Source organism: Cyanistes caeruleus, chromosome 18, assembly GCF_971803275.1.
Source record: "Cyanistes caeruleus chromosome 18, bCyaCae1.hap1.1, whole genome shotgun sequence".
Classification (NCBI taxonomy): domain Eukaryota; kingdom Metazoa; phylum Chordata; class Aves; order Passeriformes; family Paridae; genus Cyanistes; species Cyanistes caeruleus.
In genome coordinates, this window is record NC_141718.1 from 5,030,617 (window position 1) to 5,056,781 (window position 26,165).

The 26,165-nt window shown below is 53.1% G+C and overlaps 1 protein-coding gene and 2 long non-coding RNA genes across 3 annotated transcripts in view; 1 reads left to right on the plus strand and 2 right to left on the minus strand.

Moving 5' to 3' along the window:
* Positions 1 to 5,631: 5,631 nt before the first annotated feature.
* Positions 5,632 to 26,165, minus strand: part of MN1 (MN1 proto-oncogene, transcriptional regulator) — an 83,425-nt gene continuing 62,891 nt past the window's right edge. Inside the window, exon 2 of the mRNA XM_086855785.1 lies at positions 5,632 to 8,051. Within this exon, the coding sequence (XP_086711911.1) occupies positions 7,915 to 8,051 (137 nt within the window). The 3' untranslated portion in view covers positions 5,632 to 7,914. The remainder of the gene's footprint in view (positions 8,052 to 26,165) is intronic.
* On the minus strand, positions 17,123 to 22,237 carry LOC111936470 (uncharacterized). The gene is made up of 3 exons (XR_002868167.2): positions 22,147 to 22,237; positions 21,353 to 21,482; positions 17,123 to 20,705 (listed from the first exon to the last, which is right to left on the minus strand). It is a non-coding gene; the product is annotated as an uncharacterized LOC111936470 (long non-coding RNA).
* Positions 22,323 to 25,092, plus strand: LOC111936469 (uncharacterized). The gene is made up of 3 exons (XR_002868165.2): positions 22,323 to 22,537; positions 22,740 to 23,040; positions 23,193 to 25,092. It is a non-coding gene; the product is annotated as an uncharacterized LOC111936469 (long non-coding RNA).

Consider the following 26,165-nt stretch of genomic DNA (forward strand, 5'->3'; position numbering starts at 1 on the left):
GGTGAACTCCCTGCACACATGAGATGAGCCCAGACTGGGCAGAAGAAGGTACAGCATGGCGCTAGCCTGAGCTCACTGGGATTTCTCCACGGCTTTCACCAGCCAAAGCTCCATGACAAAAATGTCAAATCTGGAATTTTAACCCATAACAAACCCATGAAATCCCAGATGCATTTCCATGTAAGCACACAGCCCCCTTCCTAGCCATGCCTGGGCACAAGCAGTGGGATGCCAGTGCCTTGGTGCCAGCACCAGGACCTCCAGTGGAGTCACAGTCTTGTAACAATTGCTGCCAACAGGGAAACTGGTTTTACTGGACAGTCAGGTCCCAGGGAGGAAGCTATAGGTGACATCCCTTGCCCCCACTCAGGAGCCTCCCCAAGGGTCGTCTCCAGCCATCACAAACATTCACAAGTGTGCAGCTTGTCTGAGGTGTGGGGCAGAGCTCATCTAATGCTACCTTGGGCAGCAGCAGCAGAGCCCATGTGTGCCCATCTCACTCATTCCAGAGTTTATCCATTGTGTTTATCAGCCCCCTAACACGGGAGCTGCTGCATATTGCCTCCAGCAAAGTCCTGGGGAGAAGGGAGAGCGTGGCCCCGGGAGGAGCAGCTCTGGGGCACAAGGGCTGGGGGCCAGCAGAGCCCACCCCCTTCTCCTGCGATCCTGGACTTCTCACCCAGCACTGCCATGGGAAAGTCACAGCCTGAGAGGGGCCACGGTGGGCAGCCAGGCCATGGACTGGAGAAGGTTCTTTTGTCACAGACCCCTCAGCACAGAGCAGGGGATGATTTCCTGATAATTTCCTGATTTCAGTTGGGGATCAATTGGCCACTTGCTCCCGTTCTTTCCCCCCAGGACCTGAGCCTCCAGCTCTGCATGCAAAGCAGTCGCTACCTATTTCCAAATGCAAATGCCTCTGTGAAAGGCCTTGCTTTGAAACCAGCATTATTCCCCAGGGTCCCGACCCTCCCGCCACATCCCTCACCCCGGCCTCTAGCCCAGCCTCTGCCTCTGCCTTCCCAGAGTAACAAAGGTTACGGGAAATAAAAGCAGAGCGATTACCATCTGGGAATCATCAGGCAGAGCCCAGAGAGATGGAGCAAGCTGCAGAGACTGGGGCTGACCCCCACAGCCCACCACCATGTGTGCCTCAGCCCCCCCAAACCCCAGCAACCTGCCAAGGGCTGCAGGGACCCCAGCAGCATGGTGTGAGGGGCACTGAACCAGGCTGAGCCAAACCCAGTGACACCCTGCACTCCTCTGAATGGGGCTGGAGGGAAGAGTGGCTGCCACATCCCTCCTCGCACCCCAACAGGGCACTTCTGTACCCCCAGAGCCAGGCACAGACAGCCCAGGATGGCAGCAGTGATAGCTACAGCAGGGCCAGAGAGTGGCTGGCAGCTCCATCTCACTCTGTCCTCATCCTGTAACCCACTGTGGGGCAGGCAGCTGCATGGGTCTCACAGCTTTGCTGGCCCAAATGCTGGGAGTCCCTAGGCCACAGTGGGAACAGGGATGGGGGCATCCCACAGTTGCACCCTCCCTGTGTCCCCTTGTGGGTGGCTGTGCCCGTGAATGGAGTGGCTTCTCCTCCCTGTCATCAATCTCCCGCTCTGTCCACTCTGGAGCCTGGAAACAGCCCCCCCTGTAAATCTGCGCCACAGCCGCTCTGTTTTGGTGGCGGAGGGCCCCACATTCCTGAGTTTCAGACTGCAGCCACGTCTTCAGGAGCGCAGCCACAAGAGCTTTCTGATGGTTAATTGCTGGCACACTCTCACTGAAAACATGAAACACCCCCTGACAAGCCGTGTGATTTATTACTGCCCACTGCAAAACGGAACAAAATCAATTGGCTATTACCTCACTTAGCGAAGGCTTGTCACCGCCTGGGAGCAGGGTGTTAAAAATAAAAGCCAGGCACGGCCCCGGCTGCGATCCCCACGCAGGGGCTGCTCCACCTGCTTTGCCACAGATAACACCGAGGCCACGCCGGGGCCGGGCTCCGTGTGCCCTGATCGCTGCCATGCTGGTGCAGCACCGGCTCATTCCTGCTTTGCCATGATTAATCACACAAATGCCATTGTGAGAGCCGGCACAGCAAATTTTACAAGACGTGCAGAGCAGTGGCAGAATATTTATGACAGAAACCTATCCTTTAATTAATCAAATTCACACAACCCTTTCTGCCCCAGCAAGGAGGATCTTCCATGCCTGGGAAGCCGCCCCACGCTGGTTGTGGCACTGGCAGGGAAGGGCTGTAGCCCTGTTATGGGCACGTGGAATGTGCCAGGGAAAGGGACTGTCCCTCCACCCGTGTCTGAGTGTGACAGCCTTGGTTTTCCTTGGCTGTGAGCGTGTCTCTGAGCAGACACCCTCGGTGTGCCCAGCGCAGGCTGCTGAACACCCGTGCTGTGGCAATGCTGATGCAGCTGCCTCTGCCTGCATTTCCAAACATGCAGGGAAACCCTGCCCTAGAAAGGTGACCAGAGAACTGCCCCAGCAGAAATCCACCTGTATTTCCCCAGTGCCAGGTCTTTCCCTCTTTAGGAAAAGGGAGTGAGCAATAAACCACCACAGAGGCAGTGGAGGTCCGGGAGTACACACACCCTGTCAGCAGTGGGAGAGCTCAGGAGCCAGGGCCAGGGCAGCTGCCACTCACTGGGACACTGCAGCCAGTGCCAGTGGGACAGCCCCGTGCCTGGCAGCCCCGGGTTCATCACTGTGACCGAGGAAAGGCAGAGCCCTGAGGGCGAGCAGGGACCCTTCTCCCAGATGTTTCCATGGTCAGTGCAGGGTCAGTGTTGGGGACTGTGTCCTGGTGCATGTGGCACAGCACAAGGCACTACCCACAGGGTGGGTGGCGGCTCAGGAGCTGGCAGAAGTGGTTGAGGCACATTTGCAGGATATTTCAGAAATTGAACAGTCCCTCTCTTTACATTTCATCGCCTTTGTTTCATACCCAAATCACTTACAGGCTCCTCCAGTCGTAGCAAGGAGATGCTCTTCCAGTCATAGCAGGGAAATGCTTCTCCCATGAAGCTCCAAACTGTGCACAGCATAAAGAGGCTGCATTATTTATAGACTCTGGATGGATATTTCACATGAGGTCCGGCCCATTCCCAGCATTCCCTCCATTCACAGATCATTAAGTAGCACTTGCTGACATACAAGGCAATGCAAGTGAGGGGGGAACTTTGAATATTGCCACCCAGCCCCATAGTCAATGAGATTCAGGATGCTATCATCTGAAAAAGGGGGACAGTTGTGCCCTCCCAAACAAATCTCATCTCACAGCATTCATGCAAGCAGCCAGCACTAAGGTTGTTGCAGCAGAACCCATGTGTCCCATGTGGCCTGGGCACCACCAAGGGGACATGAAGGCTTTCCAGGGCCCATTAACACCATTACTGAGCCTAAAAGGAGTTTCCTCCCCGCTGAGCTCATGGCTGCAAGGTGATCAGCCTTGTGGGGACAAAATTCCTCCAAAACCTCGGGCGCAGCACAGCCCAGAAGAGCCATAAGGGCAAGAGCAGACCCCAAGAGGTTTAACTGAGAGCATGGCAGGTACAAGAGGGGGTCTCCAACGTAAGCAACATGAGCAGATGTTTGTATCCTGGTGCTGCAGGACACCTTTCATGACTGCCAAGTGTTCTGTGCCCTGTGACCATGCTAGCTGGGGTGCTTGAAGCTGCCAGTGGTTCTCCTGCTGCCCCAGACCCCACTCCAGGCAGGCAGACACTGTCCCTGCTGAGGGCTCATGGCCACCACATTCCTGCCTCCAGCTGCAGTAAACCTGGGGCTGTGTCTGCCCCCACCTCGGGCCGCAGCCGAGCAGAGACAATGGCAGGACGTGACTGTGGGGGGCATCTGTGCCTGATCCAGGAAACATTTTGGCATCTAGTAGAAGCAGTGGGTTGTTAAAAAGTAAAAAGAGAGATGTGTGATCGCGAGAAGATCTGGGATACATTTGCAGGCTGCAGCAGAGCATTTCAGAAGAGGGCAAGGCTGAGATTTCAGTTCCCTGGAAGCCTGACACCCCATGGACTGTGTCCCTGCCAGGAGCTGGTCTCCAATGGGCAGGTTATGTCACCTCCCCAAGGGCTCATCCCTCTGCCCAGGGACTGCCTGGATGCAGAGTGAGGCTCACGGCCCTGCCAGTCCCCAGCTGCTGTGCCCTTCAGCAGGACAACAGTTCTGTGTCCCCTGTCTCTCCAGTGCACAGCGTAGCCAAGGGGTGACAGGGGGAGGCTGAGGTCCACAGAAGAGCACCTGCATCCCATCCCAAGGGCAGGTGCCACTGCCAGTGTGGCTTGGCCATGTGAACCTCGCAGGGAACAGCAGCCTCCTGCTGCTCCTTACTTGGCCAGTGTGGGGACCAAGCACTCCCCACAGCTCTGTGCCCCACTCTCACCCAAGCTTCCTCTGCTGAGGCCAACACTGCTGGTCAGGGTGACTGTCCAGATGGTGCCACCAGCCACGAGCTTGTCCCCAGGAGCACAAGGCCTCACTGGCACACACAAGGGCTGCAGCAGCGCCTGCTGTGGGAGAGCTGTGGCTTGTCTGGTTCCAGCCCAAGGCCACCCCACACAGCAGCACTTCCATTTCAGTCCATGGCGCGGTGTGCTGCAGCGACAGGAACCGTGGGGCCAGTGGAAAATGGGGCTCTGAGCTCATGTGTCTTATTTTAGCTCCCCATCCTCTCTGGAAGCTATCTCAGGCATGTTTTGGGAATACAGCAGGTATTTTTATGAGTGGGATTTGCAAGGGTATTTTCATCTTAGACTTGGAGACAACTGGGCCTGCTGCCAGGTTTAGGAAGCGCAGGGGCAAGAAACATGAAACGAGTGAGAGGTAGGCTTCCCACTGGGGCTTATATTTAGCTGAGGGGAGCAGGAGCACTCAAAAATGTCCTGCTTGGTGCTCCCTGTGCCAGACCATCCCTCAGCCGGTTCACTGAGGCCAACCTTGGCCCAATCCAGGAAAGGCAAGGGGAATGTGTCCCGGCCGATGGCACTTGTACGTTTTGGCCCACCTGGCACTGCCGAGACCCCGGCTGCCCTTTGGATCAGCTGTCACCAGCAGAGCAGCGGCTGTGGAGTGAGCTGGATGTCACCTGCGCTGGGGGAGCTGCCACTGAGCAGCACCCATGGAACAAGGGCAGTGAGGGCTGGGGGCACAGCACCGGCTGGGTGCTGCCCTGCGGCGCAGAGCGGAGCTGTCCGGGCGGGATGACCAGCCCAAGCCACAGCACAGCCCCAGGACACACACGATGGGCAGGGTCCCCTGGGTGCCACGGGGGCTGCTGCCCAGTGGGGGATGACAGCTGACAGCTGAGCTGGAGGGGCTAGGGAAAACCACGACCTTGCAGTGACACGGGACTGGCCGTGCCATGCTGTGGCCGGGAACATGAGCCGAGCAGCTGCGTGGTGCTGCTTGGCCAGGGGCCGAGGTGCACGGGCTGCTGGTAGCCAGCACCAGAGCTGCTCGGAGGCCCCTCAAAGACCCTCCTTAGTGAGCACAGCCAGCTCGCTCCAGAAACAAAATGCCTTCCCAGGGAAAAAAAAAAAAAAGAAAAAAAGAAAAAAGAAAAAAAGAGACAGCTTCAACCAAGAAATAGCCACAGGCAGGTTTTGTTTTTAAAGCGTTTTTATTTTCTTCATTTTGAATTGAATTTTTAAGTGATTTGTCTCACTGAAAACGGACACATTTTGAAATCCCATGTGTTCCCTCCTCTCTGCCCAGAGGGGGTTGGCTGCTGACCCAGCGCAGCGAGCTGGGGGGCTGAGCCACCAGCTCCTCATTTTCTGTGGCAGCTTTGTACCTTTTCCAAAGCAGAGACAGTCCTCAGACAGGGGTAACCTTAAGCAAATACACCCCTCTCTCCTGTACCTGGGACTGGTTTTACTGCACCTGGCAAAGAGGGCCAATAGCTGGAGGGAGCAGAATAAAAAAACAAGATTTCCTTATGACTTTCTATTTTATAATCAAACTATGACTATAATGTCACGCCCACCATCCAACACAGCCCATCACCTCATGGGGGTTTTTAGGCCAGCACTCATTGCTCTCTGTGTGTCTTCCCAAGAACAACCAGCACCGAGAAGAGCCCTGATCAGACACGGCCTAGCAGGCCTTGAGCTCCAGCTCCACCAGCACAGCTCAGAGCCAGGCCTGTCCCACTGCCCCAGTGCCACACAGCATCGAGGGGACCCGGTCCTTCGAAAACGTCTTGGTTTTGCACCACAACAGAACAGGAGCACATGATGCTCCACCATTTTGGCGGCCGCCCTCAGCACGTGAAATGGTGTCGGCACAGCTGCACCACCAGTGGCTGCCATCGCAGCCCCACTGATTACAGCGCCCTTGTCACGCCGCTCTGCGAGCGCGAGGCTAAATTAGAGCAACTAATTGCACGTCTCTTTGAAACAATCAGAATGACAAATCAGTGGTAATCTCTTCAGTTCTAGAGGGAAGCTATTGCGGCTCGTTCACAAGGATTAATCAGCTTTTCATCAGTGTTATTATACCAGCGCTGCCTCAGGAGAAGCCCCGAGGCCACGCTGGCTGGGCTCACACCACAGGGACACCGAGGCCGCTGGCGGAGCGGGCAGCATGGCCAAGCTGATCGCTCCCAGCCCTTGTCCATTGGCAGAGCTGCCACATCCACTCCCAGACTCCGTGGCCCTTGCTCAGGCTCTGCCCGAGCGCAGCTCTGCCCAGGGGGCTGCACACTGTGGGCGGCAGGAAGCCTGGAGGGAGGCTGAAGTACGGTGAATCACCCTCAGAGTGACTCTCCAATACACAAAACCACATTAATGATCAGTGCCAAATCAGAGATCAGTCAAGGAGAAATAACAACAGGTCTCTCCCTTCTACATAATAAGCTGCAGGAGACACCCTGATGCCCCTCCCTGAGCACAGGGAAGGTTTTCTCCATGCACCACCAGCACTGCTCCATGTCTGTCTGGGGCTGCTCCACAGAAATGCCAAACACCCTGTTGAGCTGGGGCTGTCAGCAAGCAGAGCTGGTGCCTTTCCACTCTTTACCACCTGCACTCAGCAGAAAAGCACTCAGCAGCATCCCTTCTTCTGTCCTCAACATCCAGAAGACACAGGCTGCTAGGGATGAATGACCTAGGCTGGGTCCTCCCAGCCCTACCACTGCTCCATGGCATGACCATGCCCAAACAAGCCACTTTCTGCTCAACAAAAGCTAAAATGGGAACATATTCATCGACCTCTGCACTTCCACTGCACTTCATGGCAGTCCCAGAGCACTTTGCATCTGCCCACACGTGTTAAGAACAATGAAGGCAGACAACTTTACAGAAAATGTCCAGACCTCATGCTGCAAGCAGTGGTGGTGCCCTTTGGCCAAGGCCTAGGAGGGAAGAATGCTTGAGGGAAGAAAAGCAATTTGTGATACTACCCCATGGACACAACTGGCTACTTGCCTTCCATGGACTTATCTTCCACTGTCAAAGACCTTCCCCTGGTCCACAGAGGTTCTTTTTCCCCTCCAAGCAAAACTGAGCACACAAATGTGAGGATAGGGTGTACAAGGAGGGGAGGAGAAGGCCATGGTGCTGCTACAAAATGCCCCAGAGACAAATTCTTGATCTTTCATGCACTCAGACCAACAGCCCTCAGAGCTCTGGACAAGAGGGCTGAAGCACTACACATGGCTCGGCTGTGCCCTGGAAAAATTCTGTGGCAGGCACGTGGCATTTCAGTTCCCTGTTTCAGTTTACAGGAGCACAGGTCACTCCTTCCCCAGCACAACCCTGCTCTCTCTGGCCAAGGGGCTGATGGAGAAGCCTCGCCACCAGCATGACTGTGGTGCACCTGCCCATGGGCAGGAGCCAGCTGAAGCTTGTACCAAGCGTCCCGTGCACTGGGCACAACTCTTCCTTAAGTGCAGGGCAGCAGCTCTGAACAGGACAATGCCCAGCCTGGCAGTAGGAGATGGTTCTTGGCATCCAGGAGACAATCAGCAGCAAGGCCAGTGTGGTGCTGTGTGGGGGCACCGTCCGAGAGGGAATCACCGTCTGCAAGGGATGGAGAGAAGAGAGGATTAGCAGAACTCAGCCATAGCTGAACCCAGCTCCCAGCAGCTCCTTCTGGCTCAGGCTCTATCCCTGCTCAGCCAGGAGAGAGACTGGTGTTTTGTGGTCCTGGATCAGGGCCTGAGGCACCATCTTCCATAGAAAAATATCAGCCTGCAGCCCATTGCTGGGGCTGGAGAAGGGTGTGCACAACAACACAGCAGCACTCAGAGCAGCTGAGCACAGCTCTCCTGTCACCTTCAATAGCTCTGTGCCAGCTCGGCCACATTACAGTGTTCAGATCACACCATCAAAACTCAACAATGCACTTGAGTTACATAAAGATCCAACTCCTGGAGAAGAGGCTCTTGACGTTTCCCCACAGCAAGCTTTAAGGGGACATTAGGAATGCTAAAACCATAGATGGAAAGTGCATGGAAAGGTGAAGTCAGGTGTCAGGGTCCTCCAAAACAGTTAAACTAAAACTGCTGAAAAACAGACAAGGCCACACGCTGCAACCAAAGGACCCTTGAAGTTGTTTACAGATGGCAAACCTGCACTACATGGCATGCATAACTTCAATTTCCCACTAGCACGTGTGTGGGCACACACCAAGTATAACATGTATATAAAATAATACAGAGAGATATATTTAAGTCTTCTTCATGCACACATAAAGCCAGCACCCAGGCAACAAACTGGTGAATTCAAAGCACTGAACTAGGAGAAATCCTTAAAACCAGAAGAGCTCTCTTAACTAATTGTCTCTCACACCAGAAAAAGTCCATGCAATTCCTTTTTTTTTTTCCTGCCTTCTGAATACTAAACTCACTCCTACCTGGATTTACCTTGCTTCTGCTGGACCTCTGATGCACACAGTTTACCCAGGGCATGTTTGAAATGCCCATGAAGTACAGCACTGTACCTGCCCTGCTTTAGACAATTCTCTGTCTTGCAGCTTGCAGCTTTACTCAGGCCAACTCAGAAACATCTTAAAGCATTGCTCTCACTCAGGGAGTGTCACGGTGTATTTCGTAACTGGGGCTCACAAGCACAATCCTTCCCCCATGAGCTGTGTTGTTGCCCACAACAAAGGCATTTGGGATCAAAGGAAAGGGTTAACCCCCATGCAGTCATCGCTTGGAGTCCTGGAGGTCTGAGTGCTGCCAGCTCCTGAAAAATGGCCACCAGGCAGGCAAGCTGCTGAGAATCATCAGAATAAGATTGGAAGGTGTCCACATCAATCAATCACTTGTTGACAGATGACTGGAAGCCCCCACTGTGCCCGTGGACAGCTGACCAACTCTCGGCTTAACCTGGAGTCTAACATTAGCCTGTTTGCTTCGTGTGGGTGGCTGCTGCGTTATGACCTTAATAGTCAATCAATCTTGCAACGAGCAGTCTGTCTGGCAGAAACATTCATTATCCATCCTATTCATGCATTGAAAAGCTTTATCTTCAAAAACTCTGCGTCACTTAGGGAGGAATAACAGAACCCTGAGCAAGAAAATAGGCCCGGCCCCAGTTTCTAGGGGGAATCCGGATGTTGGGGCCGAGCTCCCACAGCCACTGCAGCCCCAGACCCGGGGGCACTCAGGGCAGGGCTTGGCCTCCCTTTTATTTCTGGTACCTATTCAGGCTGCTTTGAGGTTGCTGCTCTTGCACCAGCAACTGCTGGAATCAGTGCCAAGAGGAAGACAAGGGGGAGAGATATAAAAGGACAACAAACACACATCAATTAAACCTTGCAAGCTGTTAGTCACACTAGTTAATAAGTTCTTTCTATCTGTAAAGTGCTCTTAGTGACAAATCCTTTAACTGGCACTCAGAGCGTTATTATGGCTTTCAAGATGCCTCTGTCTTTCATGTGCAGCTTCTTGTACACATGTGAGTGCTCCCCGTTGCGCAGTCTGTTTACACTAGTTGTGAGAAGACATCATCAAAGCAAACTGAAAGCAACACTAAATGCTTGAGGAAAACAGAATTTATTCACTGCTGCCTGCTCTGAAATCGCCTTTCACTTAACAAACCACTGCAAGCTGCAGTGGCAGGAGCTGGGGAGCCGGGCTGGCACAGCAGCCTTCAGCCTCTCTGGGCATCACCAGCAGCATCCATCTCCCAGTATCAGGCAGGGGGACCTGAACCTGCTCCCACCAGCTGATTCCTGGTGGTCACAGCTCCAGGGATGAGGAATTGCAGGAGCTGCCCATCTCCTGCTGTGGCCAGGGGTCCTGAGCATGGCAGTCTGTGTACCAGAGCTGCGCCTGGGACAGGACAAGGGCAGCTCCTGTGCCCAGGGTTGGGAACCAGAGCAATGCCCCAGCAGCCTTCACCATCACTCATCCCAGCCATCCCTGTGCCATGGGGCACACAGAGGGTGGTAGAGGCTTTGTTTCAAAGAGCTGAACCCAGACAAAGCTTTGTGCAAGGTGAAGGAAGGATAAAAGCTCAAGAGGAGTGCTCCTGCCTCACTCACCATCTGCAGAAGCTGGCACAGGGTGAACACTCATGGGTGCCTCATGGGGCAGCCTGCAGAAACCCCTTCATTGCTGGCTCCTACTCAGGAGAGGGGCAATGGGAAGGTGGCTCCAACCTCAGCTGCACTGCACAACATCTCAGGAGAACAATATGTGACACACCAGCACCAGGGAGAATGGGGAGCTGACCCCAAATGCCCAGGGCCAGTGCCACACAGTGCCATGGGATGCCCTTATAGAAACCATCCTCCCCTTACTCAAAGTCAAAGCAGTTAGGGCCCTGCAATGTTAGATTAAAAAGCAGACAGTTAATCAGAGATCTTCCATAATCCTTCACACTTAAGCTGCCAAAGCAGCCACAATTCAGCAGGCCTTGTCCAGGCCGATTGTATGTCCTGAAAAATGAACAGTAACTTTTGCAGAGAATCAAGTCACATTTCTGCAAATTCTCTTCCCCACAAACTAAATATTAATCACCTTAATAACCATTAATGTGTACTGGTCATTCATTAAATTCATGGTTTCAGTCCCTGGGGCACTCACCACACAGCACTTGTGTTCCCTGTCCCAGGCCACTGCTACCCGATGCCACCCTGTTCACCTGGCACCCACTGCCAGTGGCAGGACAGCCACATTCCCAGACCGTGCAGCAGGAGCAGCACTGCCCTCTCATCACCTTCTGGGTGTGCCCAGAGAACAGCCCCCTCTGCCAGGACAGCCACCATGGCTCCCTGTGTGCTGAGCAGCTCAGTGCCTTGCTTGACCTGGCACCCACGCACCCAGCTCTTCCAGCAGCATGGCCCAGCACAGAGGAGCTGTGCCACTGGGGAGAGGGATGACAGCAGTGGCATTTGGGGGGACCTCCAGGCTATCAGTTGCAAGTGACAGCATTAGATCTGCTGCCCCAGAAAGTCCTCTGTGCAACCTGGCCTCCTCTGCCTGGCTCAGGGCTCCACGGTGTCAAGTGGCAACTTTCTGGATTCTGACCTTGTTGGAATTTGCTCCTGGGAGGGGGGACACACCAGTCCATAAAGTTCCCATTAGTGTAAAAGCAGATGTAAGCACTTTGCTGGCAGAGCTCAGCAGCAGGGATGCCTGCAGTTGATCAGTTCTGCCTCACTGGTCACTGCAGTCAACAGGAATTACAGCAGAGGGTTCCTGTGCCCCTCTCTGAAAGCCCACCCCTCCAAAAAAAGGATGGTTCAAAGAAGCCAGCCAAGTTCAGGCAGCACTCCAGGCTAACACAGTAAATCCACATGATCTGTGCTGAGGGGAGCCAGCCCCAGCTGGGAATAGCCAGCAGGAGAGCAGTGTGGGTTTGTTTATTGTACAGAACAAATGGAAGTATGGGGACTCGCTGCTGCTCCTGCGAGGAGCCGGTGACTCCAGGCCTTTGTGCCACATGACTCAGCGCAGGACCGAGGGACAGGCAGGTGGCAGCTGGGACTGGCCCTTGCCATCAGCTCCCACAGGGACACCCAGCACCCCCGGATTGTCACAACCAGGGAGCAGCACCTGCCGCTTCCCACAGCGGCACAGGCCCGAGGGGACTGCCAGAGCCTGGAGCAGTGCAGCCCCACAGAGCTCAGCCACCACATGGGCCACAGGGCTCAGCTACAGGGAGGCAAAAAGGCAGCACTAAAGGCTGCTGTGGCCATGGCAGTTCCTGTCACTGGTGGAGTGGGACTGCCAGTCCTCCACCCCCGTGCTCCCTCTCCATCATGCTGCACTGAGAACCAGCACCAGCTGACCTGGTTTCAGCCAGTTTTCCTTCATGATTAACACTCTCCGGGCCCATGCTCACTCTGTTATTCTCACCAAATTAAAGAGCAGTCCTGGATCCTCGTTAGATTTGCTCACATTTGAGCAGTGTCATGTGGTCAGTAGCCCATGGCAATACACTAAATTAAAGGCCTAATGCAGAATCCACCTACGAGCCTGACAACTAATGAATCGAGGGCTTCAGGCCCCAGAGGAGCTGCGCTGGGATGAAGCCACTTCACACCGAGCCAGAGCAGAAGTGCAGTCCCTGGGCTGTCATTCAGAAATAAAGAGTTGTTGAATTTTATTCACCACAGGACACAGAAACAACAGCATCTCTGTAACTAATGCTGGTTTGCCAGAGAGCCAGGCAGCAAGGAGCCCTCTCAGCACTGATCCCCCAGGGCACAGCAGCTCCTGCCAGCGCACCAGAGGTGCTGCAAATGACCTCCCACTTGGTTTCAATGGACTGGGCATGAGTCCCCATCAGGGACACGCTGACTCTTCCCTCTGATCAAAACTAACACCTCCACCCATCCCTCCAAACCATGCTGGTACTCCAGAGCACAGAACATGGCCCCTTCCTGTGCCCCAGAGAGCTCAGGGGAGCTCAGCTGCCCATGCCACAGTACCCAGCCCTCACAGGTGTCAGCCAACACCAGTCAGGCTACCCATGAGAAGAACAGAGATGGTGGCTCCCACACTGGGCTGTTAGCACCCTCTCCCCATCCCCAGCAGCGGCTGGGCAAGCTCTGGATGTAAGCTCTGGGGCCAGTGCTGTGGCCATCAATTTTGTTCTGAAGCATTTCAAGTTGGAGCTGAAGCCTGGAAAGGTTCAGCCTGTTGCATCAGACAGCTCCAGCCCTGCAAAGGTCAGGGCTGTTTTGGTAAGGAGCTGTTTGCTGAAGCCTCCCCCTCCCCCAGATCCCCACTCCAGCCACAGGCTCATGTACCCATACCCCTCCCCACACACACACTCACACTCTGCTCAGCCTTTGGAAATGGAGAAGCACCAGGACACTGCTCCTCACAGTCAGCACATGCATGCCATGAACCAGGGCTGTGCAGTGCTCCTGAGGCACCCAGTGTGGCACTGGGGGATCTCACCTCCTCTGTGCCCAGCCCTCATACCCCTGCTACAGCTGGGAGCCCAGGCAAGCCCTCTGCCAGGGAGTGGTGGGTGACCTCTGGCCAGTGTGAATCCACTGTGCATTCCTGATGATCACAGTCATGGAGATGAGGACCTGAACCTCCCTCCTCATCTCCAAAGCAGAGGCAGACCCCTAGCACAAGGGCAAAGTAAGGTGTTCTCTGCTCAGGCTGGTCTGAAATGCCCTGGGAGGAGCTGGCCCAGAAAGCACCACACTGCAGACAGAGGACACCCAAAGTTTGGCCTTTGGGGGATAGGGAGAATGTTCCCACTGACCCCCAAAACACTGGGGGCTCTGCAGGCACATTGCTGGTGGTGCAGAGCAATGCTGGGAGCAGCCAGCCAGGACTGCAAAGGGAGGAGGGTGGTGAACAGGGTGATGAGCTCTATCATAGCCACCCTCCAGCCAGGCACAGGGGATTGTCTACCACTGCTCTGCAGCTGCCATCCATCCATCCATCCATCCATCCATCCATCCATGGATGGCAGGGCAGGGAGAACTTAAGGCTGAGAGGTGTTAATTGATGCTGCTGCACAGCCCATCCTCCCCACATTCCCCCATCTGGACAAGGCACGACCACTTCTCTAAAGCCATCTTTTCATTCCTAAAGTGAGAGCTGCATTTTAACATTAATTCTTTTTTCTTTTTTTCTAGACAGAGTTAAATCTCATTAATTTTAAGACACTTCAAGCTCTCTTTAGCAGTCCCTAACATAATTCTCCTAACTTAAGATACAAGATACTAGATAGAAGTAGCCAATCCCATTTATAATTGTATATATGACCAGCAATTCAAATTCACTTCCCTTGATTTAATGTCCTATTTGTATTCTATCAATAAATGGAGTTCTCAGGACCATACTTAAATGGAAGCACCACTATGCTCTGATAGCCAAAGCCAGCAAAAAAAAAAATTGCATCACTAAACTAAAATGTCTTGTAGTATATGATTCCTTGACTTATTGTTCTCTCCTCTCCACTGCACTTGAATATTAACTGTTGTATTAATAGCTCACTCTTAATTATCCATGAGTAATGTACTACAACCAGAAAATTAATGGAGGGAAGCACCACAAAAATGGAAAAGAATTCTCCATATCCCAGACACATTTTCAAGCACACTGTGAGAGGAAGAAGATACACACACTGCCTTGGACACAGCCAGAGAAGAGGCCAGTGCTGGGGAGGGTCATTGTTGAACCCCAGGGATTGGTCCCTGCCCTGCTGGACCCTGCTTGCCATGGGAGGAAGGTTCTGAGCAGGGGTCTGATAATGATCCCAGAGAGCTGGGCTGGTCTGGAGAGGGGCAGCAGAGAAGCCAGTGACTTGGTTCTCCAGCCCAAGATGAAGGAGATGAGTGGGACCAGAGTGAGAATTTACAGTTGTTAAGGAAGACTTTGCTACAAAACACATAATTCAGCTCCAGATTTCACTGCAGCAGGAATCTGAAATTGAAAAGACTGACAAAGGACGGGGTGCTTTCATGGATAACATGGATTCTCGGAGCTGAGCGTTACAGATGACAGGAGTGCAAAGATATGCTGCACCCCTCATTCATCACCACCGCTGCTCTCCAAGGGGCACCCGAGAGGGAGGACCTCTCATCTCTGCTGGGACATTTCCCCTCCCCAGGAGCCTGTAGGAAAGTGCTGCTCACCATGATGCCATGACGCAGTGTCTCTGCCTCCGAGCTGGGACCCGGGACAATGCCAGCATGGCTCCTCCAAGGCAGCCAGGAGCTGCACAGGCAGGGCCGCTGCATCCATCTCCACGGGTGCGATCCTGGGGCTGCTCCAGAAGACTGGAATGGTGAGGTACCTAATTAAATATGTGCCTCCCAGTGCCAGAGCCCTGCAGCAGCCATGAATTATGCAGCGGCTCACTTACATGTCAGCAGGATCACAATATTGATGAGCTATCCTGCGTGTAATCTGATAAAAACCAAGATAAACTCAGCAAAAATTGAGTGTAATATGATCCTTTCCTTTCAATAAACCACTTCCAGCCCAGCACTGGGAATGTCTCTCCAGGCTCCCTGCTCACCTCAGGCAGCCAAGCCCAGCAGCTCCTCAATACGGCCCAACAGGGGCACGGAGCAGGAGCTGTGCTGGCAGCACCTGCAAGGCAGCACAGGGTGCCTGTGAAGATTACCTGGGGATATTTCCGTGCCTGGGTTAGAGGCTGGTGCTCTCCACAGCATCAGTGCATTCCAAAAGGTCTGTGTTTTGGCATTTAGATTAATGCTGGAGACAGGGAGGAAGAAGTTGCCATGTCTCACACTGACTCCCTCCTCTCTGTCTGAGCAAATGAAAGATGACAGAGTGCAACTCCCACTCGGAAATGCTTTCCAGTGCTCGAGCAGACCCAGGTCCGACTCCAGCTCCCATGACAAGTCAACTTGCTTTATAAACCTGGGCTAGTGCTTTCGGTACCCTGGGAACAGCCAGTGGCACAGGCTCCTGCCCTCGGCTAAAACACATCCTCTAAGAAACACCTTGATGAGAAGGGAGAGGCTTCTGGCCACGTTGGTCACCAGATACACGCAGAAGGCTGAGAGCCAAGGACAGAGGATGCTGTTCCCTGTGCCCCAGCATTTCCCAAGAGCAGCAGGGACTGCTGCTGTTCCCCCTGAACTCAGCAAGACCTTCAGAGAGCCCCTGAGGGCAAGCAGTGCCCACCTGCCCAAGGCAGGAGGAGCCCAGTCCACTCCCTCCTTGCAGACAAAGCTGGAGGCAGTGAGCAGCGAGTAAAGTGACTGCTGCCCTAACCTTGGGGACACACACTGGAGTCTCCTCAGCAGCCTTATTCTGTGTTCCTGTCCCATCAGCTTCAGGAACCAGGTGATCACTTCATCAACAGCAAGCAATGGATGAAGTACAGACATGAAGGTTACACCAGCTCTGGAGCCTGGTGGACACTGGCAGGGGCTGGGGAGCCTGTGACAGCCCATAAACCCCACCACCAACCCCAGCACAGGCAGGTCCTTTCAGAAGAGGTGACCATCTTTGACTTCCCAAGGGACATTTACTTCAGAGCACAAGAACAAAGTTTCAAAAGCAGAGCAGTGCTGGTTTTCTTTTAAACAGGTATTTCAAATTCATAGCAGTGTAAAGAGAGAGGAACACAAAGACCAGGAAAGATTCACAGACTGGTGGATCTGCCCAAGAGAACCAAGAAATGGTGGGAAAAGACCAGTAAAATAAATGCCTGATGAATGCAAAGACCTCAGTAGCTGAGCAGGTGGCCAGCTCCCAGCTCTGCTGCTCCTCTCTGCACACCTCTCTCTGGCCCATGGGAGGGCATTAGCTGGGTGAATCCCAGCTGGAATCTGCTCTGAGAGTCGGGGGTGACAACAGCACATGGTGACACCATGTCACAAACCAAGCAGCCACAGGCAGCACCAGGCTCTCCATAGCCACAAGTTCCTCCAGCTCCTGACGTTGCAGGAGGGGTCTGGATCCAGCCACATCCTCCTTGCCCCAAAGGCTGTTCTCCCCCATGCCCAGGGGTTCTACTCTGGCCCAGCAGGTGAAGCTGGGAGGGAATGGGACTGGCCCAGCACCTTGCACGGGTCTCCAGCCCCACTGATAAGCCTACAGGGAGGGACAGGAATGTTGCTGCCTGGAGACGCCTCATTGCACAGATGTGTCTGTGTCTGCGCAAGAGAGAAACTTTCACAGTTTTACTGCTTTTCAAATATTTTAATGCAAGCCATTTGGTGTCATATTTTTAAAAAATGGGTACCAGCACAAGCTACATGCACATTAGCAACTGTCTCTCTATTAGTGTAAATACAAGAAGCAGAAAAGCACAGTCTGACTCCTAATCCATATGGTTATTCCAAATAGATTGCATGGTCTTAAACTTTGGCTTATTAGATTGAATCTTACATATGGAAAGAATTAAAATGCTGGATTTACAGTGCAGGCTAATCAGAACATGTTTAAATAACGATGCCCCAGCAGCCCCAGAGGGTCACAGCCTCCCAGACACCTGGTGGAGAGGCTGATCCCACTCCCACAGCAAGAACCTCCCCAAAGCCTGGCGTTGCAAGAGCTGCACCGTGGCTCAGGGCAGGGCAGGATCCAGCCTCCAGCACTCCAACAGAGCAGGCTGCAAGGAGGAAATACCTCATTTCCCACCGACTAGTCCATACAAGCACAGACAATAGGGCCAAGTGTGCGCTGCCGGCAGCGCTCCCGCGTTGGAGGGCTGGCCAGCAAGGGCTGCTCTGCCCTGACTCTTCCTATCTGAAAAAGCCATCAGCCCGCCTGCTCCTTCGCTTAGAATGAAAGGTCAGTTCAGGGCTTTTAGGGTGGTTTTTTTTTCAAACAAAAGAATTATCTCGATTTAAAAAAAAAAAAAATACTTTGCTCCGAGATCACAAATGCTATTAAAAGCAAAGCATGGTATCATTGTTACCAAAGCCAGAACTCACAGGAAGGTGGATATACGTTACTTACTTCTGCTAATTCATTTCTGGACAAGGCCAGACTCATCTTGGGTGCTTCAATACTTGCATGTCCACCACCACAGATCTGAACATATTCCCCCACCAGAGAGTCTTCTTCCAGCAGTCCAAGCCTCTCCCCTTTTATTCCACTGATGTTGTTTCCATCTGAGTCAGTTGCTTTTTTATTGCTCCTCTAAATACAGCTTTCTCCAAAGCTGCTGAATTTCTAGACTTGGAAGCATGACAGAAGAATGCACTGATTCACCCCCCTCCTCATGGCTGGCTGACACCTCCTCTGGAGCCGACACACCGCAGGGAGGGTGACCAGTGTGAACCAGTATGAATCCAGCAAAGGAGACGTGGTCTGGGGAACTGGAACTCAGCCATGTCTCCAGCCATCCTGGACTCTCTGATCTGCCTCTCTGCTGAGCCAGATGACAAACCCCAAACCTGGTCCCACACCAGCCCCAGGGCTGGTCCTGTATTGTGCTGCACCACCCAAGCTTCAGTCTGTGTGCTGGAGTTAATGCCAACCACAGGAGTCCAGCCACCTCAACTCCACCCCAGACTCAATAACACAGGTCAAAAATGCTTCTTGTCCTGGGAGTTCATCAGAGGCTGTGTAGAGCAGAAGGGATGAGGGTTTCAAAAGCACAGCCAGCCCCTTAATGACTATGTCAAGTGGAAGTCAGTTATTAGTCTCTTTACCTGCCAGAAAACACCAGCAACAGGTACCCAAGTGTTTAGTGTCTCCCCGTCTCCCTGGTGCTGGGAAGTGTGCCACACGCTGAAGGGCACCCCATGGCCAGGGTGGACGAGGAGCAGCATCACAGCCCCAACCCACACCTGCTCCCTCCTCCTCTTCAGCCCTGGCCACAGCAAGCCCCATGCTGGGCTTCCAATGGGCACTTGCAACCAGGAGCAAAAGCCAGCCCCCACATGGAGCTGCAAGGGGGCTCAGCTGTGTCAGGCACTCAGCACAGGGCAGCTTCCTGGGCAGGTCCTGAGAGCACAGCCGGAGCCCAGAATGGTTTCCCCATAGTCCATACTGCCAGCTACACAGGAACACCTTATCTGTGCTGAAACCATCATCAGATTCTGCTGTCAAAAGATGCAGAGGAATTTGGAAAGGCCACAAATGAATGACCCCGTTCAAACCATCCCCTTGGTAGTGAGAGCAGTTCTGCATAAACACACTGCACTAACTGTAGCTTAACATGGTCTTCCTCTCTCCAGCCTCTCATTACTGAGGATCAGGAAAAGAGAAGGAGCATATGATCTTTTTGGCTTTTAAGGAAATTATTAAATTTGGCTCAACTTTTCATCTTTCCCACAAAAAGGTGCTCTGTCATCTCGTGCCTGTTCACCTACACAAAGACGAGATGACATCTCTGGCTAAAGGCCGACAGTTCTGCACCTCCTTGTCACTTTTAACAAGAAAATAATCCTGCAGAAACACTTGAAAAACAAATCGGTGTTGACACTCCTCATCTGCTAGGTACACTTTACAAAAGGAAAGAAATACTGCATTAGCGTTTGACCTCTTCACCTTTCCGACATTGGAAGAAAATAGAGAGAGAAGGCTCAGAAAAGCTGATGCTGAAGTAGGAATGTCAGGAGAGCAGGCAGAGCTCCAGGCTGGAGCCCCCAGCCCAGCAGGCAGGGCAGGGCTGAGTCAGCCCAGGCAGAAGGGAGCTGTGAGCATCAAGGAAGCTGTGAGGGGCACACAGGAGTCCCAGGGATGGGTGAAAAGATGCTTCTGCAGATGAGGGCGTGAGGATTTAAAGAGACACCATCACCAGAAAGCTTCTCAGCCCAGTGAAGTCCCGGGACTCTGCCCTTGGGGTGCAGTCAGTCCCTCCACATGTGTGAGACAACATTCTCCCGCCTGTCTGCTCTCTCCCCCATGGCAGCCCTGTTCCAGTTCCATCCTTGCACCATTACATGGCTGTGTAGTGCTGAGTGGCCCCTTGCACTCACAAGATTGAGCATTGTCCCACTCTAAATGCTCCTGAGCCTCACAGCACACTTCCAGCTCCTGACCTCTGCAGCCTGCAGGCAGGAACAAGAGGGTTTCCTCGGCTCCCAGCACTGTCAGCTGCTTCCTTCATTCTGGGCACGGTGGATTTCACCAAATAAGTCATGCTAACCCCACCTCCTCTTCCCTGAGCAGAGGCTACCAAGAAATAAAACTGAGCTTTGTCTTCTGAACAGCCAGACACTCTCCACGAGAACGCTCCCAGCACAGGCAGCTTGCCCTTTGGACACGACACTCGGGTGACTTTCCACGTACGCAGGCACCAGATGGTCTCAGTGCTCCCCCAGCGTGGCTGGGCATGGCTCTGCTGCTGCCTCGCCGGGCACAAGTCCTTGCCTGTAGGAGGTGGGGGCACTTCGAGGAACTCACAGAAATATTTTCCCACCGGTAGCTGTCGGCCTGAGCTAATGCGACATGACACGTATCTCACTATGAACAATGTGCTGACATTCAGAGCCGGCTCACCATGTTCCCAACCGCCCCACTGTCACCACAGCGAGATCACAGGCAGGGGCACACATTTCTCCCCTGAGCTTGTTCTGAGCACCCCTGTGAGGTGCCGTGGAAGGCCCGGCAATCCCTGCTCAAGACAGCTTTGTAACAGGTAGCACAGTACCGTGGTAATGTCAGCTGGAACAGGAGGACAGGGAGAGAGGCAGCACTGCTTGAACAAGGAGTCTCCTGGAAAGCCACTCTCATTAAGTGTGCAGGCACAGCAGCAGCTTCACATCCTGCAAAGATGGTCCTGGACTCTGCCACATCTCTGTAAAAGGTGCAGCTACACACAGGAGCAGGAGTCAGACATGAGTGCCAACTGTTCGCAGCCTAAAGACAGCCCTTCCACCAACAGCGCCGTGTGAGAAAGGGCTCTGCTACCTGTCCCTGCAACACCCACAGGAAAGTGGATGGGAAGTTCCTGGGACAGATCACCTCCAGGCTGCAGGTGGGGAAATGCAGGGAGCATGACAGAGCACGGTTTGTGTGCCGAAACCCTGACACCCGCCCGTGCCCCGCTTACACAACAGCATTACACAACACGGCACTTCCGTGGATTGCATAAGGCCAGGACTGGCACACCCGAAACCCCAGAGATGGCGACGTGCTGGGACAGCAAACCCATCACTGGTCACCCAAAAGCACATTCCCACCATGCTGCCTCCCCACTGGCCCTTCCAGGCCACTCCTGAGAGGAGGCAGCCCAGCACAATGACAAGAAGCAGCATGACATGATACCAGGAGGCAAGAGAAGGAGCTATTTCACCATGTCCTGGGAAGAAGCTGATTTGACCCCAAATCACAGGACCTGGAGAGCTCTTTCCTGCTTCACAAAGAAATTGTTGTAACTTTTGTAGAATTTAAAATAAATTTTGTTAGAAATCATCCAGGGCCAGCCCAGCACAAGGGACAAGCAGCAGTTCCACACACCTGCAGGTTTCAGCTGGGTGACAAAGGCAGCACTGTGGTCATCAGCAGTTTGTAGCTTCTGTCCCAAACTGTTGCAGTAAGGAGCAGCACTGCCAGGTGCTGCCATACAGCAGGTGTGAACTCCTGGTCTCTGTTTCAAAAAATCCATCCAGTACATCCCAGTGTGTGAAAAACAAAGCATCTACCCCACCCCACACAGCACAGAGAAGGCTGTTAGGAAGGATGAGGCTTGGGGCTCTCCCTTGCCACAAAAGTTTCCATTTTCTGCACCCAAGCCAGATGCCTGCAGCCTGAGCAAGGATTTACAACAGCATAAGCTTCAGAGTCCCTCTGCTTCTCAAGGAAGTATCAGGAAATAAAAGGGCAATTGCATTAGTCAGTCATGAGGAGTTCAGGGTTTCTGCTTGGTTTCAATGACAGCAGGTAAAAAAAATTGCTCAGCTGCCTGACTGCAGCCAGCAGCCCTGCAGGAGGCCAGACACGGCCCTTCCACACACCACACCACCAAAGCCTCTGCTCAGTGCCAGGACAAAGCTCAGGTCATCCAGGGTCTCCCTCACCCAGCCCAGCAGAGCAGGTCCCAGCAGGAGCTGCTGTCTCAGCCTGAGCTCTGCTCCAGCAGCTATTGCCTGTGCAGGGGGTCTATGGAAATGCAATGCCTGGAGCTTCTGAGCATCCCTGTGAGGTCCTCCCAGCTCGTGGGCTGGTGTGGAGCATTTAATCTCTATTGAAAGTCCCACCAAGATGAGATTTGCCTCTTCCACAGCTGCATCCCACCAGCACCCTCCAATCACCTAGGGACACCAGCCCCTGCTCTCCATGGGCCCTGCAGCCACATTCTTAGCCGTGGCAGAAGCACCATCAGCAAGGTCACAGACATCCCCACCCATCTGTTACCTCACAGTCTGCTCAGTGGGAAGGCCACCACATCTGTGGGAATGCTTTTCAAGGTTGCATTATGAGCAAATTCGAGTTTTCTCGCAACATAACTAAGCAAATACCGCTATCCAGATATGAAACTCATCCTTGGAAACCCCACTAACATCCTCCTTCTTCCCCTTCACACAGCTCCTGGCTGGTGACCACACAGCCAGTTTCACCCACAGTGAAACCCCAATAACTGGTTTCTTCCCTCATGTAACAACTCCTAAAAGGCCACTGCAAATCCTTTCAACAAAAGCTGAGGTAGCCAAATCCAGCTTCTACTAGCCTCTTTCCCTCTCCTCCCCCCAGATACAAATTTTATACTTCGAGCTACTAAAGTTGGCTGAAAATAATGATAACTGACAGATGCTGGGTTAAATAGGCCACAGTCTTTCCCTCAGGCCTAATTTAGACCGGATATCAAAATGATACAAAATATCATTGCTTGCCTTCACTCCATCAGGACATTTGTAGACAGACCGATATTAACTCCTTCCTGGGAACACTGTGTTTGCACCATCACCTTGCAAGGAAAAGCATCTTCTACCTGATCTCCTCCTGCCCTGGATCCCATGCTCCAGGACTGGCTCCTCAGCAAAGTCTCTTTAGTTCCAGACCAGCTTAGTGCCAGGTGTTGGGCAAGTCACACCAGCCTGAGTTTCTGTCCCTTGTGGCACAGCAGCCTCAAACCATAATCCTGCAGCATGTGGGGCAACAGGAGCCCCACAGCAGCTTGGACACGTGGCTTGCACCACTCAGGACAGGTAATTAAAAGCTGTATTCTAATGAATATGCACAAGGGGGCAGAGTCAGAGTTGTGCACTTGAGGTAAAGTTATGCATATTTTAATTTTTCAACACTTGGCAGTGCAGTCCCACTTCATTCACTTGACCTCCTGCATCCCCTTTCCTTGCAGGCTTGTTGGGTTTTTTCTCTTCAAAGGAAAAGGAAACGACACAAAAGAGTCTCCTTTGCCTCCATCAAGCACTCAGGGTAAAGCCCACAAGCAATCCCAAACCCCAGATGGGGTGCATGCCACATCCTCACTGGCACCTCCCTGTACCTGAGACGATGGATCCATCCCCTGGCAAGACTGAAATGTCTAAGTAGCAAGTCTCATTTTCAGTTGCTCATAAATTTACCAAGGGTTAACTGATCAGCCCTAATTTTCCTTGGCAAATACATCAGCTGGACTGGATATATTGATTTGAAGATTTAATTCAGAATTTCTTGGTTATTTCTGAGAAATATTTCTGATGTAAACTCTCCATCTCTCCCACTCTCTTCGCTTTAGAGGGCAAAGGCACATTCCATGTTCTGAAAAAAACATGAGTTTGATTTACAGAGTTACGCTGTCACATAGTTACTGCACTAAACAATGAGCAGTGAAAGCAGCAGCATTACAGCCACCTCCACTCCAAACCTGTCCACAGCTGGCTGCAGCTACAGTCCTCAAAGCTCTCCATCTCTGAGGGCTCAGAGCTCCTGAGACCTCAAAAAAAAATGCACAGAGCAGGCCAAGGCTGAAGAAAACACAGATGGTTCTTTAAAGTGAAGTTGAATTCAAAGAAAATCAGTTCAATAGTTTAGTTATAAATGTTAAACTTAGGAAGGGGATCATTTGTGCTCCCACAGACTCATAAAACTGTACTAAACATTAAGTACTTTGCTAAAATGACATTATTTCCAAGTCCCAAATCCAGCATTCAGAAGTTAGGAATGCCTCTGCAACCTGCATTCGACCTTGTTTCCTTCAATTGCGACAGACTTGGGTTGCACTGGTTTCCCTCCGAGAGGCCGAGTGCAGGCAGGGGCTGGAGCTGCTCTGTGAACAAACTGAAAATGCCAAGTGGTGGACACTGATGCCATCAAAATTCAGCTTTGCCTGCTGGAGCTGGAAAGTGTGGGAATAGGAGACAAAAATGGCTAAGGGAAGCCCCTGTGCTCTCACTGAGCTCTGCCCTCACTGAGCTGTGCTTGCTGTACTCATCACTGGCAGATCCTGCGCTGCCCAGGCTCTGCTGCAAGGCTCCAGACCCGGTGGGGCTGGAGAGGGGATTGCAACAGGCTGGCAGCCCCTAGAGCCAGGGAAGCAGCCTGCTGCCCACACGGCTTCACTGGATGGCTGTGTTGTGGTCCTGCAACTCTCCCCAACCCTGCCTTGGGCTGGATGAGTCCTGCTGCACACTGGGGCTGTGGGAAAGGGAACAGGGCCATGGGGAAGGGCACAGGGCTGTGGGGCACAGGCTGAGCTGGGCAGCACGGGCAGGAGCAGCTGCACTCGTGTGCCAGTGAATTGTGCATTTAACTGGACACTGAACACAGCTGACCTGTCAGCGTGTCAGCATGGGGACTCCTAATCCGAGTCTGTGTCACGGACAGCCAACGGCCTCGACATAATTGCAGAGAGGCACAAGCTCATGGCCTGGCAGCAGAGATGCTGCTACTGATCTGACACATGGAGCAGGGCAAGGCAGCAGCGCCCAGCATCAGAATCTCTGACCTGCTGCACAGCACAGCCCATGGAGCTGCTCCTCACCAGCCTGCAGCACCCCAGCAGAGCCCAGCCATTGCTATCATCAAGCTCTCCCTCCTTCAGAGGGCAGGGAAAACACAGGGATACCACAGGAAAGGGATTCCCTCAGCCTGTGGGCAGCCAAGCAGCATTTATACACGTGTGTGGTACCTGCCACTCTGCCACACTGAGATGTCAGGTTAAAGGGCCAAAGCATGTCAGAGCCCCCAGCAGCAGCCGTGGTGGTTTTACTCACATCATCAACAAATTAAACTTTGAGGTTTGGAAAAGGCAATGGCAACAGCTGTTTCCTGGCATTGCACCTTTCCTGGATCACACCTTTCCCCCATGACAATGTAAAAGGTAGGAGACCAGCATCACCTCTGCTCCTGCAGAGACACACAGCCCTCTGACATCACATGGGAAACACTTCTTGGGCACAGCTGCAATGGGGGGGAGAGGCAAGAGAGCAGTGCCCTACATTTCCCAGATTTGTACAAATAGTTGCTGGGATTCCCAGCATCCACAAGCAGGAAGACAGTTTGCTATATTATTTCCCAAATGACAAACCAAATTTTCTGGAAGCTCTGTGAACTGCAGGCAGTTATTAACAGGGTGCTGGTCCTGCTTCTCAGCCCTGCACCACAGGGTTTGACCAGGGCATGCTGAATGGCCAGCACAGAGCTGGGAGACAGCCCAGAGTCCCCAAGGGCATCTCTGCCAAGCACATTCCCAGCAGGAGAGCCTGAGGCCTGGATCTCTTCCCCTACCTGGTGAGGCAGAGGCTCAGGCTGCTCTAGGGACACAAGGAATAAATATCTCCTGCAAAATGAAGCTCTGCTCAGTGCGCAGCAGGATGTGCCACTGAGCTGACATCAACACCAGCCCTCTGTAGCACATCCATATGGCTGGCCAGCAGTGGGCATGTTCCTTCACTTCCATTTCCCTCAAGTTTTGATACTACACCAGGAGGTGCAGCAAAGCAGTTTAATGCCCAGTGTGATCATGAAGCCAGATCATGGTGAGAGGGCTTTCCCCTACAGCAGCCCAAGCAGCAATCAGACAGCATCACGCATTAGCCAGGTTGTGCTAAGCTCAGTCCAGGCACAGATGTCTGAGCAAAACCTCTCACCTTGCTCCAGCCATGCCTCAAGGAGCACTCACAGGTATCCCCACGTGCCTCACACCTGCACACTCCCCTCAGAAACAAACCCAGGTCTGTCAGCAGAACCAAGCAAGGCAGTGGCTGTGAATGGCTGCTCCCCCTCCCCACCACTGTACCTGGGGTGCAGGCAGCCAGCGTGGGCTGCACAGCTCGGGGGGGCTCCCATGGATGCCAGGGAACAGATCCCCCAAGGTCTAGAGGGGCACACC